The following is a 20,552-nucleotide window of genomic DNA, read 5'->3' on the forward strand; positions in this document are numbered from 1 at the left end:
ATCTTCCCAATGCTACTGTGGAAAAGGCAGCAGCATGCTAGCTAAGTGACACCTAGGAAAAGGGACTGGGCCGCATGATTCAAAGAGATGACAGACTGGGGGACTAGGAGTGCCTGATCATCTGAAGATTTCCACAGCACACTATTAGAGATCTAGGGGGAAGGAACGATACATCAACCCTGCAAATTTGCCCTTAGAAAGGCCCATTCCAGTTCCTCTCCCTTATCTCCCAGCAGGAACTTTGTGAAGGAAAGAGGGAGCTGGATGCACTGAAGAGAGTCCATTTGCATGTGATCCCTCAGCAGCTTATCACATGACCACAGAATCTGAGCGCCCCTCAGCTACAACCATCCCCAGGATTAATCAGTCTGGTGCACAGTCGGCATACATAGACAGTAAGGGTCTTCTGTGCCCACTAATGTTGTGAACACAGGGTCCAGGGTTTAATCCCATTACTGAGAGAGATTAGGGGTTTCTTCTCAACTATTGATGCAAACTTTCTACTCACTAATGCTTTCAGGAACTTTGCCAGTGCATTGACAGGAGAATAGATCCAAATCACAATTAGATAGTCTATTTTTCCCTCTGGATTATCTACCAGGATTTGAACTCCCTTCTATCTCCTTCTAGACCTGTGCAGCTATTTCAGAATTTTGTATACATTTTAGAATTATTTTAAGTATCACACGTCAGTATAAACATAGCTTGTTCTAGAGAAAATCCAGCAGGGTGAGTTCATCTAATGATGTTAGAGAAACTGGTGCAGCAATGTGTTTGTTGCGCTTTAAGTGCAATGTCTGTGCTGTGTCAACTACTGTCTGCCAAAACATTAGTAAAACAGATGTAAAACAATACCATGCACTGATGCAACAGTTTGTTGCATAATAGTCATATACTAAATTGTTCTGTCTAGTATGTATTCAATTCTCTATTCTATTGCGGTTTTCCTATTCATATTTAAATTCTGCTTTCATATGGTTACCAACATCTCCACAAAACAGTCCTACTACTCTTCTCTCAAGGATCTGTTCAGAGGCTCTTTGCCTGGAACTCATTCAAGGCTGAATACAATGCTCGTTTCCTCAATATGCCTACTCCATCAGAAGAAGCAACATTCACTTGTCATCTGTAGCAATTTTGGAAACGTGCAAGCATAAGACCCGCAAGACAGTCTTGGCCCCTCCAATTTTAATCTAAGAGTCTTCCATAGCGTAGCTGTAGGAATGAGCTTTAGGATGGCACTTGCATTGCAAGTGATTCTTAATTAAAGGAGAAGAAAGAAATGCAAGTTTTCCAACTAAGCTAAGTTTGCTGGAAGTCCTGAATTCCAGATCTACATTTGCTGGGGGAAGTCTGAGTGGTGGTGGCGAGGTCTTCCCCTTTGATCATTAACATGAAATTAATTTTCAAAATGTTGATTGCAAGAGAATTGTGATACCTTTTCAAACATTTTAGTGCAACTAACAACAGAACTTTTACTACTCACTCAGTTTTTAAGATTTGAAGACTGACAAATTATTGAATTGAAAAGGAAGAAATTAAAGTCAAGCTGTCAGTTGCTTTCTAGTCCCAGGACTGGGAGGGCATGTGTACATGGGTGAAGAGACTGTTCCAGCCCATGAATTGCAGAGCCACTGCAGTACCACAGGGCTTCCAAAGCATCCACTTGAATGTACTGTGCCTAAAGCTCTCCAACTCAGTGGATACCATATATACCGTTTTTGGTTTCAAGTTGGACAAACTTGTGCACACATGCTGTCTGTTGTGTTTGGGACATAAAGTCCTATTTTCTGCTGGAGCAACTGATTTAAATCCTTGCTATCTGAAATCTAGCTCTTCTTGTTGGTGGTGTCTGAACTCCGAGAGTAGAGAGAGCTTTTAGTCATGTTGGACTATTGGCAGGCTCATGGCAAATAGCCTTCCCCATTATCAGCCTCCACTCATTTTGTGTCTTGATTTGTTTAATTTACAAACTGGAATGTTAATGAAAAATAGCAGTTCTAGGTGACTTGTTCACACTAGGAAAGGGAACCTTACCTGTGCTATTGAGTCCTGCTCCAAATGAGCTCGAGAGCCACAGGCAATGGCCATCTGGTCCTGAAGAGGAACACACACACGAGAATTGGAAGTGAATTACAACACCACTAGTGTTTTCTGAATCACTGGCTTCTTCTATTCAAATTTTTAATGTGAAACCTTAAAGCATCATGATGGCCCAATCTTGTCCACTGAATTTTTCAAAGCAATAGAAATTTTCACTTCTGGTGAGTTGCACAAATCTTATTGCTTGAATTTGTAGACATAATAAAGACTTTCTACATTTTATGATTGTTTAATGCTTATTACATTTTGTATATGATAAGTTCAGATTGCTGCATTTTATTCATGTCTTGTTCAGGACTCAGAATGTCTCTGAGTTTTTCAGACAGCAAATTTATTTCACAGTGCAGACAACAAAGTATCCCGGTACACTTAAAATGTATGGGCATGCTTGGCCTAAGATTTAATAGGGAACGGGTAACAGAACAGAAGACTTGATTTTACTGATATTGGAATATTTTATTTATGCAGGAATGTAACATCACTCAGCCCCAATTAAACTGTAAGAGGTACTCTCAATGGACGTATTAAAATTACTCACACATTATCACTTCTGACATGAAAGAATCATTTATGGACTTTAGGAAAATTCTGGAGAACCAATACGCTGCCTTTTCAATAGCGCGCACATTTAAAAGGCATGTTAATCGATTAGCGCCATCTAGTGGGGTCAGAACTTTATCTGTTTGACCAAACGGTTATTTTAGACATAATTCATTGTACTGCTTTGTAACATTACCAATGGGGTACAAATGGGGGAGGGAAAAAAAAAAAAAGCTAAGTATTAAAGTTATATATTGCCCCCTCCATTCTGGGGTTAGTTACAGGTACCACATCAATTTGTCTTTAAGCACCATGCTAAATGAAAATGAGTTACTTCAAGTCAAGCAGCTCTAAGCACCTCTGTCACCCTGTTCAGGAATACATTGTGACCTGACATGACTTCCAAAATAAAAGTTCTTTCCAGATAAAAACCTTTAGTCACAGAGGTCTTCACAGAGGACTCAGTCTGAATGTATTGACAACTGCAGATTAAAAGTTAGCCATCTGCTAATATTAGGAAATAGACTTATTAGAATAAAATAAAGTGTCATTCTCAAAACAATATAGGAGGATATTAGGTTAAACAACATACAAATTAATAAGGGTAGAGGAAAGCAAATTTTTAAATAAGTAGGCAGCACAGTGAGCTGTTATAGTGGAAAGAAAAAAAGACTAGCAGTGTAACAACACAACCCACTGAAAAAGTAAGCACAAAAGTTTAAAGATTCAATTAAAGCGATATCATGAGTGTCAAAATGCGCAAATTAAAGCTCCTGATATTGCAAAAAATTATGCACATGCTTAACTTGATGCACTATGAGTAGTATGATGTCAAGTTAAAGTTAAGCACATGCTTAAGTATTTGTAAGATTGGGACCTAGAATTCATACACTCAATATGTTCTCAGGAAACTTGTTAATAAAGAGAAATACAACTATGAGTCCATAGTCAAACTGATTCAACTAAAATGACAGGAACTTATACTTACTGGCCATGGCTGGAGATTTCTAAGAGCCTCTTCTACCTTTTCAATATCTGCAAATTTTGTGGCTCCATCTGCATCAGCCATAAGGATTTTTTTCCCTCTAGAGCTGAAGACACCCTGCAGATGAGACAGCAAGTTAAAAACTTGCACCAACACAAATAAATTTTCATCATGATAAACTAGCTGCAAGGCCCCAGGCATCTTAAAGGACATAAAGCAAATCCCTAAAACATTAAACCTGAATGGAAATCTAGAAAGGAATTAAACCAAACAAACCAGTGAGTCTGCAATTTCCTATGTTGACATTCTGTTGATAAAAAACAAATGTTTGTGGTTATTAATTTGTATTACAGCAGTGCCCAATCATTGACCCATCATTGAATCATTGTGTCAGACACTGTACAAACAACAGAATGACAGTGCCTGACCCACAGAGCTTACAATCCAAGTATATAAGATAAGAGACAAGTGGATACAACAAACAGATGGGGGAGTAGAAGGAAACAACGAGGCAATACTGGTCGGCATGATAAGCAGCTGTCACAGTACACCAGCTGCCTAACCATTGTAGTTTTTCCTTGTCACTTGATCTATGTTACTTGGACAAAGCATGCAGCATTGGGATAGGGTGTGGGGTACTACCTCTTAATACATCTTCAGGAGCCCCATCTCTCAAATTTATTTGAGAAAGATAAAGTACAATGTAATTGCAATTAGCTTGGGGCAACAACCGCAACAGACCTGGAGCTTGGCTACACCATATTCTAGGTGCTATGTGACACATGTGCAGATGCACAAGGGCATTTGTGCTTGTTGCCACCATTCATGCTTGACTTTGTGCAAAGTGTGTTTGCAGGCTCTTGATGATACATCTGGAATACACATTCACTGTCCTATCCAAGATGTTGCATGCTTTACCTCAGAAAGAAACATAGAATCTTCCATTTCAAATAAAATTAAACAGAGGGCTTAAGTGGTTTTTTTTTTTAAATATAAGAGCAGACATTTCCTAGATTTACTTAACTGCTAATTAACTTCTAAGTCTCAAAGCAACAGCTATGTACTAAAACCACTGAAAAGCACTGCCACAGTATAAACAGTTCTATCACCTATGCAAAGTGTAAAGCATAATCATCTTTTTTCCTCAATGCTAATAGAAAGTACAATATAAACGAAGTGGATTTCAGGTGTTTCGGTGGCTGTACTGTACTGTTTCGGAACAGTTGATTTACGTGATGAGAAATGCTACGTTTATCATCAGTTGATATCTCACAGAAACTTTCATGTATGTAATCTGTTATCCCTCGAAAAACTTTTCAGGGAAGGGCTGCCTTGTTCCTCCCTCCCTTCTCTGCAATCAAGGTAGCATCATGGCGAAACACTGCTGGTATCCCACTGTGTCCAACAAATCTGTGTTTTAAGCATAGCCTCCCCCCACCCCCCATAGTATCTGCAGTTCCTCTCTGTAAGATTTAAAATACAAGCAGAGATTCCCGTCTGCAGTTTCTCTCTGTAAGGGTTTAAAATACAAGCAGAGAGGGGGAATCATTTGCTACATTGTATCAAGGGAATCATTTGCTTCATTTTATCATGGAATCATTATGTACATTGTATCACTGGAATCATTTGCTACATTTTTTCAGGGGCTCATTATCTAAATTGTTACATTTGTATCATTTTCTTCACTATGCTAACTGTGGCTACCTTGTTATTTTTCTTTCATTCTGTAGACACCTCGGCACTGGACCGACCCTTAAGAAATGCTGTGGACAGACGGTCTCAGATTAGGAAGGGGGGGGGGGGGAAAGGAGAGATGACATGTTTGCGGAGCTCATGAACACCTCAGCAGCCGCAGAGACAAAACAGAGAGCGTGGAGGCTGACCTTGTCACAGAATATGGACATGGACAGGGAGAGCCGCTGAGAAATGATCACAGTACCACACAGGAAATGCTGCGAATCATGCAGGACCAGGCAGACATGCTCCGGCGGCTTGTGCAGCTTCAGGAGGAGCGGAGGCAGGACAGAGTGCTGCTGCACCCCCTCCATAATGCTCCTCAACCAAGGGCTTTGCCGTCCCTCACGCCCCCAAGAGGTCTCAGAGGAGATTGTCCAGGCTGCAGTATGTGCTCATCTCCATCCCGGTGGAGGCGAGCAGAAAGCAGTTGTGGCCACGCTGATAGCTGGCCAGCAAGCTACCACCCTACCCCTTGAGACAGTGAATGAACACTCCTCCGCTCCTTCCCCCATGACTTGAATGTTCAGAAATAAAGTTTTGCATCATTTCAATGCGTTTCTTCATTAAATCATATCTTGTTCAGGAGGGATTTGGTGAGCACAGATATCGTTGTGAGGGAGGGTTCACCAAAGGTAAACAACATACAGGAACAGAAATCAGTCCTGCATCTCATTGCAGAACCTTGTTTTCAAAGCTTCCCTAATGCAAACCGCTCTGCAGTTAGCTCTCAGCGTAGTGCTGGCATCAGGCTGCCCATAAATTGGTGGTCAGTCTTTCTACATCCACAGCCCAACCTTGGGGGAACCTCTCACCCTTCGCTTCACATACATTATGAAGAACACAGCAAACAGAGATCACAGAAGGGAGGTACTTCTCACTCATGTCCAGCCTAGTGAGGAGACTCCTACATCTACCCTTTAAACGCCCGAAGCTACATTCTACAACCATTCTGCAACTGCTTATCCTCTTATTAAAACACTCCTTGTCACTGTCAAGGTGACTGGTGTATGGCTTCATTAGCCAAGGGAGCAAGCAGTAAGCAGGATCCCCCAGGATCACTATGGGCATTTCCACACCCCCGATGTGAATTTTTTGGCCAGGGAAGTAAAGTGCCTGCCTGCATCTTAGAGAACAGCCCCAAGTTATGAAATACACGAGCGCCATGCACCTTCCCAGACCACCCCACATAGATGTCTGTGAAATGACCCCTATGATCCACAAGCCCCTGCAGGACCATGGAAAAGTACCCCTTGCGGTTTATGTACGAGGTCGCCAGGTGGGAAGGCGCTAAGATAGGGATGTGCGTCCCATCAATGGCCCCCCTGCAGCTTGGGAAGCCCATCGTGGCAAACCCCTCCACTTTGTCCTGCACATTTCCCAAAGTCACTAGCCTTCGTAGCAGAATTCTATTTATGGCACTACACACTTGATTCACGGCTATGCCCACTGTAGATTTACGGACTCCAAATTGATTCCCAACTGAGCGGTAACAGTTGGGGGGGTTGCCAGCTTCCAGAGAGCGATGGCGACTCTTTTCTCCACCGTCAGAGCTTGTCTCAAGTGAGTGTTCACACGCTTCAGGGGCGGGGCCAGCTCCGAGCACAGTTCGAGGAAAGTTGCCTTTCACATCCAAAAGCTTTGCAGCCATTGATCATCATCCCACAGCTGCATAACTATGTGGTCCCACCAGTCTATGCTTGTTTCCCTGCACCAGAACTGGTGCTCCACAGACTGCAGATGATTCGTTACAGCCTGCAGCAGTCAGGAATTGTTCTGCTCCATGTTTTGTAGCAGGGCAGCCTCGGTGGCATTGATGTTGTCTCTGCTTCGGCTTCTTGCTTTATTTCTAAAATAATCGATGATAAACCGCGATGTATTTGTCACGTTCACAATTATAGTGCAGAGTTGAGCTGCCTCCACATCTCTGCAGCAATGGCGATCGCGGGGAGTAAAAAAATAGCATGAAAATAATTTTCCTGGTTGTTTGGGGCGGGGAGGAGGGTGAGGGAAGCAACGTTGCATCTTGGGATGACGACACTCGTCCTAACAGCCACTGTGGCTAGTTGCACTGTGGGATAGCTACCCACATTGCACTGCTTTCCAATTCGAATTAAGGCTGGTCAGTGTGAACGCAAGAGACCAGCGCAAACAGCGTAGTGTGTACACTCTGCTATGATTTCTAAAAATCGGCTGCTGAAAGTCGAATTAAACAAAGTCAACTTCCTGCAGCAGTGTAAACATAGCCAATGTTAATATATGAAATACAGATATTATGCCCCACCAAAATCAAGTCCAATTGACTTCAGTGAAACTATTCACAGTCCTTGTCTACACTAGGAAAATAAGTCAACATATTTTATAAAAAAAACCCGAGAGTTCTGTAGCACTTTAAAGACTAACAAATTTAATTTCAGCAGGCATAAGCTTTCGTGGGCTTCAGCCCACTTCCTCAGATGCAGTTGGTAGAAATAATACAGCAAATATTGGCAACATATATAGGAGGCAACATATACATATCCAAAGGCATAGACAACAATGGGGTAGGTGGATGAAAGCCGGGTAGAAGTAATTTGCTCTCATCACCCATTCTCACCTCCTACTCAATGGTTGTTATTAGGCCTCAAGTACCCAGCTTTCATCCACCTATCCCATTGTTGTGTTCTCAAGAGCTTGCAATGAGTTTATTTTCTGTACATTTTTGCCTTGAAGATTTATGTAAGCATTTAATTTTTTTTCAAAATGGTTTTATTGATATAAAATCTTTAAATTAAATTAAATTCACAAAACATCTGCTTATTTTGGCAGGGCTAGAATAAGTTCAAAACAGAGAAAGAATAGAAAGTATTCATTACCATTCTGACAGCTCCACCTTTCCCCCGATTTTTTACCAATGTTAGGACTCGCACTTTGTCACTTCCATATTTCTTGCAGTACTTCATTGCAACCTGTAAGACATATGAAAGCCAGAATAAAACCAAAATGGAGCCTCAAATGAAAGACAGAGATCTTATTATTCCATCCCTTTTTCTTCAATAGCTTTGTTACCACTTCAATCTGAATAAAATGGAAATATATTGCCCAAAGCAGCATTGAAGTCTGTTTAAGAAAATAAAAACAGTAAGAGAGTTAACAGTCAGAAAACTGCAGAAACAAGAAGAATAAAATGAGGTAGTGGTCAGAGAGAACAGCCATAGCTGTCCTAAGTCCCCTTCACCCCATACACCAAAGTTAAAGCTACAAAACCATACAACATGTATGTACTCTATATTATACCAGTGCACAAAGCTAGTCTATGAAAAACATGCTTCCACTACTGTTACCAGTCCCCCATTTGTTTCACTGCTATGTCTGGTTTTAAACTAAAACTAAGTTTGAGACACGGACTATCCTTTCTATACCTAGCTCTTATATAGTGCTTTTCATTATATTTTTCTTCAGCGCCTAGCATAATGAGGCTTTAAGACTACTGCATCACAAATATTTAATAAAGTTGAGGATCAGCTGAAAGCAGATTCAGTGTTCAAGTAGTTGGATATGAAAGTGCAGAACACCTACTTCTTAGAAGGCTGAGATGTGCTCATCACAAGACAGACGATGGCTATTACTTTGAGCGATTTTCTATCTTAATACAGTACTGCATAAGAGATAATATGATGATTCATCATTGACACTAGCTCCTGGGAGTAATGAACAGGTTAGTAAACTACTGAACACACAGAATCATGGAATTGTAGGACTGGAAGGGACCTCAAGAAGTCTTCTAGTCCAGTCCCCTGCATTCAATATGTATGAAAACATATAACCTTATCAGGCAGCTTGAAAGGAAAAACTGAAACAGAAGCAGGCATACTAGTGACTAACTTGGACATAAATCTAGAGTGGTATTTTCAGAAGCTTGCTCAGAGCAGGCCTGATTCTGTTCCCACTGAAGTCAATGGTAAGACTTCCTTTAACTTCAACAGGAGCAGAAGTAGAGAAAAGCAGAACATTTTTGAAAATCCTACCCTTAATACTTCAGTATTAATGTTTCTAAGCTAATACACAACTTTATGCTATATAACATTTTATACAAACTATGCCAAAATACTTTACAGAAAAATAAAGTGACACTTAAAATTGTGGGAGATTAAGCAGCTTAGATGAGAAAGAATTATGTTCTCAGATGAGATCTGGAAAGAGAAGGGGAGATTTGAGGAAGCAGAGACACAGTGGTGCTGTTTCATATAACAGGAATTACATAGGCAAATGCTCTTGAGGTGAGACTGTGTGAAAGAAGAGACACACTGGATGAACAGAGGGAACTGTGGAGGAAAATTCAGCAAGTTATTATATCTGTTCAAAAGGTAACAATTATGCTATAGGAATGTCACCCTATGAATGGCATAGGCAAGAACAGCAGAAGGAATCTGAGGAATAAATAATTAAAAACAACAAGCAGCAGATGTGTAGAACAAAAGTTGAAGGTTCATTACGTTTTATAAATGCTAAAGCAGTATGATACTCATCTGCTCCCTTAGACTGCCATTTGAGAAACTTTAATATTCTCTTCTTACCTTTGCGGTCTGATCCTTACTGCCATCATCAATAACTATGACTTCATAAGTGAATGCAGGATCTTGTTTCTTAAAAATAAAAATACATACATGTGCATTTTGTCCAATTTCTTTTGCTCTCTCTCTCACACACCTCCTTTCACCCCTAACCCAAATGGGCAAAATCTCAGCCACCAGCATGCTTTTTCCCCCGGAAGCCTTCTTCCTCATTCATGTAATAATATACATTTGTATAGATGCACCAATATCATTTTGTAAATTTGCTACGACAATAAACACCTTTAAAACAATATCAATCTGTTATCCATATGCTATACTAATACTGTCAAATTAGATGCTTACTGTACTACCATAGATAATCTTATTTATTTTTAAGCTACTATAAAATATTGAAAATCAATACTTCTATGAAGTGAACTTGCAGGCTCTGCGCAGCACTTACATTAAAGACCAGGAATAGTTCAAACTAGGCCATATTTTCTGAAACTTGCTGCCTCAGAGGTAACCAACCCTAACAGTGTTAGAAAAGCAAGATTTTAGAAACCCTGTGGGAACAGATAATCTAAACTATATCTTCAGCTATCTTTTACTCCCCTGTGTTTATCCTGGATAAGTACCATTTGGGTACAAGTCACCTCCAAGCGTAACAGTTAATTTTTATATGTCAGTAAAAACTGTCTTCCATCATGCAGTCTGAAAAGAAGTCATGAAGAGACGTTGCCAGAATAGAGTGCCTATCTTATAATTGGATAATTTTATATTGCTTCTAGGCAAATCACAGAAAGAACAGGCAGTTTTGTTTTCATATACTTACAAGGATACTATATTTTAAATGTGAAAATAAAAATTTCACACCTGTCTTTTTTCCAGATAGTCTAAAGCTTCATCCATCATAAGAGGCACTGAAAGGAAAAGAAAATCACAAAAGCTGGTTTAAACAAAGCATTAATAAAAGCATATTTAAAATATTTTTACATCCCAAAGAAATCAGGTCTCCAGATTAAAAAAACACCATTGACTTGAAAACATGGGAGAAAAAAGAAAAACTACAGTTATAAATTTAATCGCAGGTGGACTAAATGTTAGATTAACTGTATTTTATTCCCATTTTAAATCTCTATGCAATCTCTAGCAATCACTTCACTTTTGTGTGCCCGTTTTCCTCTTCCCAAATAGTAAATTATTTTCACAGGCTCTGATGTTGAAAAGACTTGTGTACTTTGGAATTAGTGATGCTACCACAGTGTGGAAAGTTAAACTCATGTTTAAGTCTTTACAGAACTGGAGCCTTGTATTGTACGTCTCTTGGGAGAAAAGACCATTTCTTCATGATTTTTTACAGAGCCCAGGGACCCTGATCCTGACAGGGGCCTCTGAGTGCTACTGTTAATATAAAGACTTGCCATCTACAGGTGAAAGCACAAGTATTATAGGATTTAAATTCTGGTTTGTACTTAATGCTGGGGATATTTTTGACTATTAATACAATGGTTATATTAAATAATAGGCACAAAACATCTGTCCAAAAAATATAATTAGAAAAAGCAAATTAGCTGGGGCAATAGGCCGAGCACAAAACACCACAAGCATGAGCCAGCTAACAGCAACTGGGTAGACAAGTAGAGCAAATTGCCTCAGCAAAAAAGTGTTGATTTCTGCAAACAAGGTGACTATCTGTGACTCCAACCCCACCTCTTCCTGGATAGAGAAAGAATACAAAACATTTGAGACACCCTCCTCCCTCCCCCAATATCAGGGGGTAGTAACACTTCCTTTGAGGAGGGAATAATCCAACCAATACTAACAAAACCACCAGTCTATACTAGTGACTTACAAACCACCACACACTGTTCAAACCCTTTTCTACAGGAGCTAACAGAAGACAGAAAAATACATCACTAACACTACCTGGCAGCTGCTAGTATCCTGGATCACTTTTAGTAAGGTTTCAGGCCAGGATACGCGATTGAGGGTATGTTTACACAGCAACTCGATGCCCGTGGCTGGTCCATACTAGCCAGCTCGGGCTCGCGGGACTCTGGCTGAGCGTTTGTTTCACTGAAGCGTAGACTTCTGGGCTTGGGCTGGACTCCGAGTTCTAGGACACTGCAGAGTGAAAGGGTCCCAGAGCTTGGGCTCCCGCCTGAGCCAGGAAGCCTACACTGCAATGAAACAGCCCTGCAGCCTGAGCTCCGCAAGCCCAAATTGGCTGGCACGGCCAGCGGCAGGTTTTTCATTGCAGCGTAGACACATCCTGAGACAGCACTTACTGCTCTTGTGGCTGATCTGTTTGTAGACAAGGACAATACATACACACTTATACTGGTGGCTCTTTCTGCAGTATTTGATGCCTTTGGTCACTCTCATCCTGCCTCCACAGAGCTGGAGGAGTGAATGAAAATAGTCTGAAAAGGTTCAGGACCCCTTTCTCTCAAACCAAATCCAGTGAGTCGCTATGGATAACTGTTCCTCCACCCCCAAAGCCCTTATTTGCAGAGTACCACAAGGCTTAGTCCTATCATTCATTATTCAATATCTACATTATGCTGCTGAGAGAGAGAGAAAAGACAACAACATGGTCTGAAGTGCCAACAGTAAGTAGACAGCATCCATTTTACCAGTTCCTTCACATCAAAAGGATCTTTCATTTTAAGGTGAAATGATTTGCCCAATATCACACAGGAAGTACGTGGCAAACCCAGGAAAAGAACCCATATCTCCTAAACAACAAGACCATTCTTCCTTCCTTATGACTGATTAAAGCCACTGCTATGGGTTCCAGAGGGCAAAATTCTAAAATAGTTAAACCATAAAGATACATTTTTACTCTTATCCTCTACACCAACTTTGAGAGCCACTAAAGATCAGCTAAAAGTGGCTTTTATAATCTTTCAGCAACCTAGTTAATAAACATCTACCCATATTTCACAAGATTTTAGTGAAACTGGGTTCTTACAGAAAGTAGCGGAATTTCTGTCACTAAAAAAAAGTATATGTCTAGATTCCAGAGTGGCTCTATGTGCAGAGTTCCCATTGACTTGATTGTAATCTGGGAATTGGGTATGCAAAACAGCTATAGAATCTGGCCTGCAACTTTTTGTTGCTGATATTCACCAATAACGCAGAGCTAAGTTTAGCGCTTCAAAAAGAAAACATGGAAATATCCTTACACCTGTCTTCCTCATTGTATGAAGGCACGACAACAGAGAGCTCCTTTGTAGCTGGGTCATGTATGCTTGGTACAGATTCCTTCTTCCCTTCAGCATTTACAAAGAACTTCTCTTCTTCATGTTGATGAAGATTTGGCATTTTTGTGGCAGTTATATGGGCAACAATAGTAATCTGTGATAAAAAACAGAAACAGCACTTGTAAAAATGTTTCAATAGCAAAGTCTATATTCATTGTTTGCATAACAGTATTCTGTTTAAGAGTTAAGCAAACTATTCTAATTGGCTAAACAAAGGATGATCAAATGTAGCCCACTGATACAGTCCAGTAATCCATAGCTATTCCTGTTACAAACATGGTGCAATGGTCCATTGAATAGTGCTCTTTTATCCACCGCCCAGATCAAAAAGAAACGTTATCTGTCAGGACCTACAGTCTTCATATGGCATTAAGCTGTTTTATTTTATGTAGATAAAGCAAGGCCTCAAGTTTTCATCAAGTTGCCAATGAAATTTTCAACTGGAAAAGGTTTGAGTGTCTCTGGGATAAGGCACTGGCCCAAGCCACCATTAACTTGCCATTCTGAAAATGTTCTAGACCATGGTTCCCACTGGGTCTAAATCTTGTAGCTACCTCCACTGTATTTATTGATAAATATTGACTAAAAATCAGTGTAGCAAGCATTTGCGACAACACATACAACATTAAACAACTCCATACAAGAAGCAAATCTTATCACATGTAAAACTATAAAACTACATATTAATCTACGTAAGTGTAACAACTTTTGTTTTCCATCAAAAATGCCAAATATGATAAACAGAGTGGAACACACACACATGCATATCCCACATATCACTACCTCTATGAGCAGGCTAACTAGTAAGGAATATTGGCCACCATAATCTTCAGTAGCCATAAAATTCAGTAACTGTGGAATGAGGTCTTAGGACTTACAGAAGTATGAGCATAACTGAATAGGGAAAGAGAAGAGAGAAAAATTTAATTACATCTACCGGTAATAAGTCATGTCTTATAAGTCATACTTCTGGGTCTCCAGTGTGTCTAAAATCTTTTTCATTTTCTTGATTGTAATGAATTTAGGACAGAGACTGTTGACTTCTGTGTCTTGTGCAGAGCCAAACATACTGCTGGCACTTAATAAGAAGTCTTGCTGGCTTCTCCAGCAGAGCTTCCAAGTTCTTTGAACAAAATAAAATACTTAAATGAGTTTGTGGTTTAATTTTTCTTAGATTGGAAAAGTGTGCTTTTACCCTCAAAATAAATAATGGTTACAGAGAATGTAATCAAGTTTTAAGTTTAAGTTTAATTTATAGCTTAAATAACATCATTTCTTTTTAAAACTAGGCGGCAGCAAAAAATGGTTGAAACCTGACAGTTAGCATGGGCAGTACTTCGTTTGAAACAGATTGGTTTTAACAAAAATATGAAGTTTTGAAAATTGCATAGGACCTGATCTTACAGAATATTGTGACCTCTCTCTCACTGGCTTCAGTGGGAGCTGAAGACACAACACCTGCATACACTACAGAAAGTTTTCTTTAATCTATAGGCATATATTTAAGCATGTCTACACTACTGGCCCTACAGCAGCATAGCTAAAGTGATGTAGCACGCTAGTGCTGTAGCTTAGATGTTTCTTAAAGCAATGGAAGGAGTTTTTCTGTTGCTATAGTTAATCCATCTCTCTGAATGGTGATAGCTAGGTCAATGGAAGAATTCTTCCATCAACCTAGTCACGTCTACACAGGGAGTTAGGTCTTCATAGGTACGGTGCTCAGCAGTGTGAATTTTTCACATCCTAGGCACTGTTAGCTATGTCAACCTAACTTTTAAGTGTAGATCAGGTCTTAGGGTCTGATACTACACACTAAGGAAAGCAGGCAAACACTTGAATGGAGACCCATTAACTTCAGTTTTCAAAAGTCCATCCTTGCAGGTCAGCCTGTAGGATTAGGGCCTTAAACAGAGAAACACTATTCATGTGTTCACAATTATGCATGCATTTGTCAGTTGAGAGAATATTCATAGATTCCAAGACCAGAAGGGACTTTTGTGATCATCTAGTATGACTTCCTATATAACAAACAAGCCATAAAACTTCCCCCAAATTATTCCTAGAACATATCTTTAAAAAAAAATCCCCTCTTGATTTAAAAATTATCAGTGATGGAGAATCCACCACACACTTGGTAAGCTGTTCCAATGGTTAATTATTCTATTTAAAATTTACACCTTATTTCCAGTCTGAATGTGGCTAGCTTCAACTTCCAGCCATTGAATTGTTATACCTTTCTCTGCTACATTAAAGAGCCCATTTTAAATATTTGTTCCCCATACAGGTACTTACAGGTAATCAAGCCACCCCATAATCTGCTCTTTGTTAAACTAAATAGATTGAATTTCTTGAGTCTACCACTATAGGCATGTTTTCTAATCTTTTAATCATTCTTGTGGCTCTTTTCTGAACCATCTCCCATTTTTCAACACCCTTCTTGAATTGTGGACACCAGAAAAGGACACAGTATTCCAGCAGTGGTTGCATCAATGCCAAATATAGAGGTAAAATAACCTCCCTGCTCCTACTCAAGATTTCCATTTATGAATCCAAGGATCACATTAGCTCTTTTGACCAGTGTCACACGAAGAGTTCATGTTCAGCTGATTATCCATCATGACCACATCTTTTTCGGAGTCACTGCTTCTCAAGATAGGGTCCCCATCCTGTAAGTGTGATCTACATTCTCTGTTCCTAGATATATACATTTATCATTATTAAAATGCATAGTTTGCTTGCACCCAGTTTACCAAGCAATCCAGATCCCTTTGTATTAGTGACCTGTTTCTTTATTATTTATCAGTCCTCCAATTTGTGTCATCTATAAACTTTATCAGTGATAACTCTGTGTTCTTCCTGGTCATTAATAATAATATTAAATATTGTAGGGCCAAAACTTGATCCCTGCTGAATCCCTTTAGAAAAACACCCCTCCTCAATGACAATTCCCCATTTACAATTACATTTTGAGACCTAACAGCTAGCCAGCTTTTAATCTATTTAGTGTGTGCCATGTTAATTTTATATCATTCTAATTTTTTTTTTTTAATAAAAATGTTGTGTGGTACGAAATCAAATGCCTTACAGAAATCTACATATATTACATCAACACTATTACCTTTATCAGCCAAACTTGAAATCTTATCAAAAAAAGATACCAAGTTAGTTTGACAGGATCTATTTTCCATAAACTCATGTTGATTGGCATTAATTATATTACCCTCCTTTAATACTTTATTAATCGAGTCCCGTATCACCTTCTCCATTAACTTGCCTGGGAGCTATCTCAGACTGATAGGCCTGTAATTACCCGGGTCATTCTATTTACTATTTTAAAATATGGCACAACATTAGCTGTCTTCCAATCTTCTGGAAACTCCATGGTGTTCCAAGACTTACTGAAACTATTTTAAAACTCTTGGATGCAAGTTATTTGGATCTGATGATTTTAAAATGTCTTACTTTTATAGGTGCTGTTTAGCATCTTCAAGAGATACTAACAGAATGGAAAGAGTGTTACCATATGATATATCATCATCTTGTTTTTCCCCAAAATACAGAACAAATAGTTATTAAACACTTCTGCCTTTTCTGCATTATTATTGAGAATTCTACCACTTCTGTCTAGTAATGCACCAATGCTATTGGCAAGATTCCTTCTGTTCCTAACATTATTAAAAACCTCCTTATGGTCTTAACTCTGTTGGTCATAGATTTCTTGTGTCCTTTGCTTCCCTTATCAATTTTCTACAATCCCTAGCTTCTGATTTATATTAATAACTATCAACTTCTATTTTTTTTCTATTTGTTATACATATTTTTTATAGATGCCTTCACTTCCCCAGATCAGTTTTTAACCAATATGGCCTTCTTCCTCAATTATAGGATTGCAGCTCTTTGGGCAACTAGTAAAGTGTTCTTAAACAATTCCCAATCATCATTCACATTTTTCTGATTAAATGCTTCCATCCAGCAGATATGGCTCATGGTCTGCTTGTGAAGCCAGCAGAATTTTAAAGAGTGCAGATCTATTTCCTCCAGATTTTATTTAATTTCCTTTTAGTCTAACCTTCCCCACCCCCATGAACCACTAAAAAAATTAAGGGGCGGGGGGAGGAGAGAGAGAATGAGAATGAACACACACAGCGAATTCAAACACTGTTAAGCTTGCAAGTTCAACACCCAACACCATGAAGTTTCAAAAGATAAAATTGATCTGACAACTCTAATTCTTGAGTTAGTGACTTGAACAAACTCAGAGAATGGTAGGTCAGAAAATCTAAGGGAAAAAGTAGTTCAGGAGAGTTTCTTAAAGAGACAATATTAAAGGTGCAGCAGCAAACTATCCCAATGCAAAGAAAAGATAAGAATTATACTAAGAGGCTAATGTGGCTGATTAGGAGCTCTTTAATGACCTTTGTGAAAATCAAAAAGGAATCCTACAAAAAGTGAAAATATGGACAGATTGCTAAGAAGGAGTACAAAAAAATAGCACATGCATGTAGTGAAAAAATCAGAATGGCTTAGGCACAAAATGAGTTATACCTAGCAAGGGACATAAAAGGCAATAAGAGGCTCTATAAATACATTAGGAGCAATAGGAAGATGAAGAGAAGTGTATGCACATACTATATAGCAAGGAAGGAGAACTAACAACAGATACCATCAAGAAGTCTGAGGTGTTTAATGCCTATTTTGCTTTAGTCTTCACTAAAAAGTGTAATGGTGACCAGATACTTTACACAATTAATATTACCAGCAAGGGAGAAGGAACACAATCCAGAACAGGGAATGAACTGGTTAAAGAATATTGAGGTAAATTAGATATATTCAAGATGGCGGAGCCTGACAAAATTAATCCTAGGGAATTTAAAGCATTAGCCAATGCTAATGGTTCCAAGATTGCCATTATCTTTGAGAACTCATGGAGGATGGGCGAGGGCCAGAAGACTGAAGAAGGTCAAATACAGTACTTCTCTTCAAAAGGGGGCGAGGGGAAAGAAGAACCCAGGGAATTACAGACTAGCCAGTTTAAGTTTGATACCTGGAAAGATTTGTAAGCACTTAGTGCAATAAGTAATAGCCAACATGGATTTGTCAAAAACAAATCATGCCGAACCAACCCAATATCCTTCCCTGACAGGTCTACTGGCCTATTGGTTGGGTGCAGTGGGGGAAGTGGTAGACATGATGTATCTTGATTTTAGTAAGGCTTTTGACAGTCTCATAAGCAAACTAGGGAAATGTGGTCTAGATTAAATTACCATCAAACGGGTGCATAACTAGCTGAAAATCATACTCAAAGAGTAGTTATCAATGGTTTGCTGTCAAACTGGGGGGAAATACATAGTGAGGTCCCTCAGGCATCAGTCCCAGATCCAGAACTATTCAATATTTTCATTAAGGACTTGGATAATGGAGTGGAGAGTATACATATAAAATTTGCAGATGGCACCAAACTGGGAAGTGTTGCATGCACTTTGGACAACAGGATTAGGATTCAAAATTATCCTGACAAATTGGTCTGAAATCAACAAAATGAAATGCAATAAAGCCATGTGCAAAGTACTACACTTAGGAAGAAAAAAATCAATTCCACAGCTACAAAATGGGGAATAATTGGCTAGGCGATGGTACTCCTGAAAAGGGTCTGGGGATTATAGTGGATCACAGATTGAACAGGAGCCAACAATATAATGCACTTGCAAAAAGGGCTAATGTCATGATGGGGTGTATTAAGAGGATTGTCATATGTAAGCTGGGGAAGTAATTATCCTGATCTGCTCAGTACTGCTATGGCCTCAGCTGGAGCACCGTGTCCAGTTTTGGACAGCACACTTTAGGAAAGATACGGAAAAATTGGACGAAGTCCAGAGGAGAAGAGCAAAATGATAAAAGATTTAAAAAACCTGACCTATGAAGACGGGTTAAAAAAACTGGGTATGTTTAGTCTTGAGAGAAGAAAACTGAAGAGAGACCTGCTAACAGTTTTTGAATATGTTAAAGGCTGTTACAAAGAGGAGTGTGATCAATTGTTCGCTGCATCTACTGAAGGTAGAACTAGAACAACTTTGCTTAATCTGCAGAAAAGGAGATTTAGGTTAGATATTAGGAACCACTTGCTAAATATAAGGGTAAACTCTGGAGTAGGTTTCCAAGGGAAATAGCTGAATCCCTGTTGGACATTTTAAAGAATAGGTTGGACACACCCTGTCAGAGATGGTCTGGGTCAGTGGTCCCCAAACTGTGTGTCACCCCCCCAGGGAGGAGGGGCATGGAGGAATGTCAGGGGGTGGGAGGAGGGGGAAAGAGGCGGCAGGTCCTGGGCCAGTCAACACAAGGCGATGGGAAGAGAGCACCCCAGCCCCGCTTTGCCCCCCCACCCAGCTGTGGCCCCAGCTCCACTCCCAGCCCCAGCCCGGCTGCTGACCTCCATTCCTGGCCCCTGCTCTCGGCTCCGCTCCCGGCCTTGGGGGCGCAGACAGGGTCTATTACCGGTAAGAGGGCGGGGTGGTGTGTGTGACACCAGATGAAAAGTTCGGGGACCCCTGGTCTAGGTTTACTTGGTCCTGCTTCAGCGCAAGGGGCGGGACTTGACTTTTGGAGTTTCTTTCCAGCCCCGACATTTCTATGGGTCTAAGAGAGGACGGCTAATGCCCGCCCAGGCGGCGCCGATCCCGCCAAGGCCTCAGGCAGTGGGGCGAGCGCTGCAGGACCCACAGCGCGGTCTCTGCCCGAGCTGCTCAGGGTAGCTGGGCGGGGTGGGACGGAAGAGCCGTGTCCGCCCCCAGCCCCCCGCCCGTGTCTGGCGGGGGAAGGTGCGCGGCCCTTCTCTAACAACCCCCCAGAGCCCGCCGGGGTTGGGGTCCAGTCCCCCCCGTTGGGGCTGGCTCGGGGCTGCCCCCCGCCGGAGCGAGCGCGGCCTCACCAGCGGGTTCTCTCGGGGGCTGCCCCGTTCGCCAGGCGACAGCCCGGCCCGGGCCGAGCCCCTCGGGGCCGGTGTGTGCGGAGCCCCCCGGGGCGGGAGCGCGCGGCGGGGCTCCCCCTCCCCGCAGGACGGGGTCTCCTCCCCGCTCTCGGGGGGGGCGCTGGGCTCCGCACTCACCAGGCTCAGGGCTGCGGCTGCCAAGGCAGCGAGCGCCGCGAGCGCGTCAGCCAGGAGCAGCTCCATAGTCCGTGCCGGGCGCGCGCGGCGGCCCTATGAGGCAGCTCCACCGACGCGGAAGAAGCGGCTCCCCCGAGTCCCTGCCCCGCCCGCGGCACTCAGTGACAGCACATCGCTGCGGCGAGAGAGGAGCCGCTTCCCAGCGCGGCCGGACCCCACAGCGCCCCCTGCCGGCGGACCCCGACTCCGACGCCGCCCGCGTCCCAGCTAGTGAGCTGAAT

At 41.2% G+C, this 20,552-nt stretch overlaps 1 protein-coding gene across 1 annotated transcript in view; it reads right to left on the bottom strand.

The window, feature by feature from the left end:
• ALG5 (ALG5 dolichyl-phosphate beta-glucosyltransferase) overlaps window positions 1–20,489 on the bottom strand; it is a 41,356-nt gene extending 20,867 nt beyond the window's left edge. The window contains exons 1-7 of the mRNA XM_067563028.1: window positions 20,272–20,489; window positions 13,089–13,260; window positions 10,774–10,820; window positions 9,919–9,987; window positions 8,218–8,310; window positions 3,632–3,745; window positions 2,038–2,097 (exon numbers count right to left, since the gene is read on the bottom strand). Coding sequence (XP_067419129.1) covers window positions 2,038–2,097; window positions 3,632–3,745; window positions 8,218–8,310; window positions 9,919–9,987; window positions 10,774–10,820; window positions 13,089–13,260; window positions 20,272–20,337 — 621 coding nt within the window. The 5' untranslated portion in view covers window positions 20,338–20,489. The remainder of the gene's footprint in view (window positions 1–2,037; window positions 2,098–3,631; window positions 3,746–8,217; window positions 8,311–9,918; window positions 9,988–10,773; window positions 10,821–13,088; window positions 13,261–20,271) is intronic.
• Between the last annotated feature and the right edge of the window lie 63 nt (window positions 20,490–20,552).

The sequence above is a fragment of the Emydura macquarii genome, unplaced genomic scaffold, assembly GCF_026122565.2.
Source record: "Emydura macquarii macquarii isolate MOO-44397 ecotype Brisbane River unplaced genomic scaffold, CSIRO-AGI_Emac_v2 contig_2473, whole genome shotgun sequence".
NCBI lineage: Eukaryota > Metazoa > Chordata > Testudines > Chelidae > Emydura > Emydura macquarii.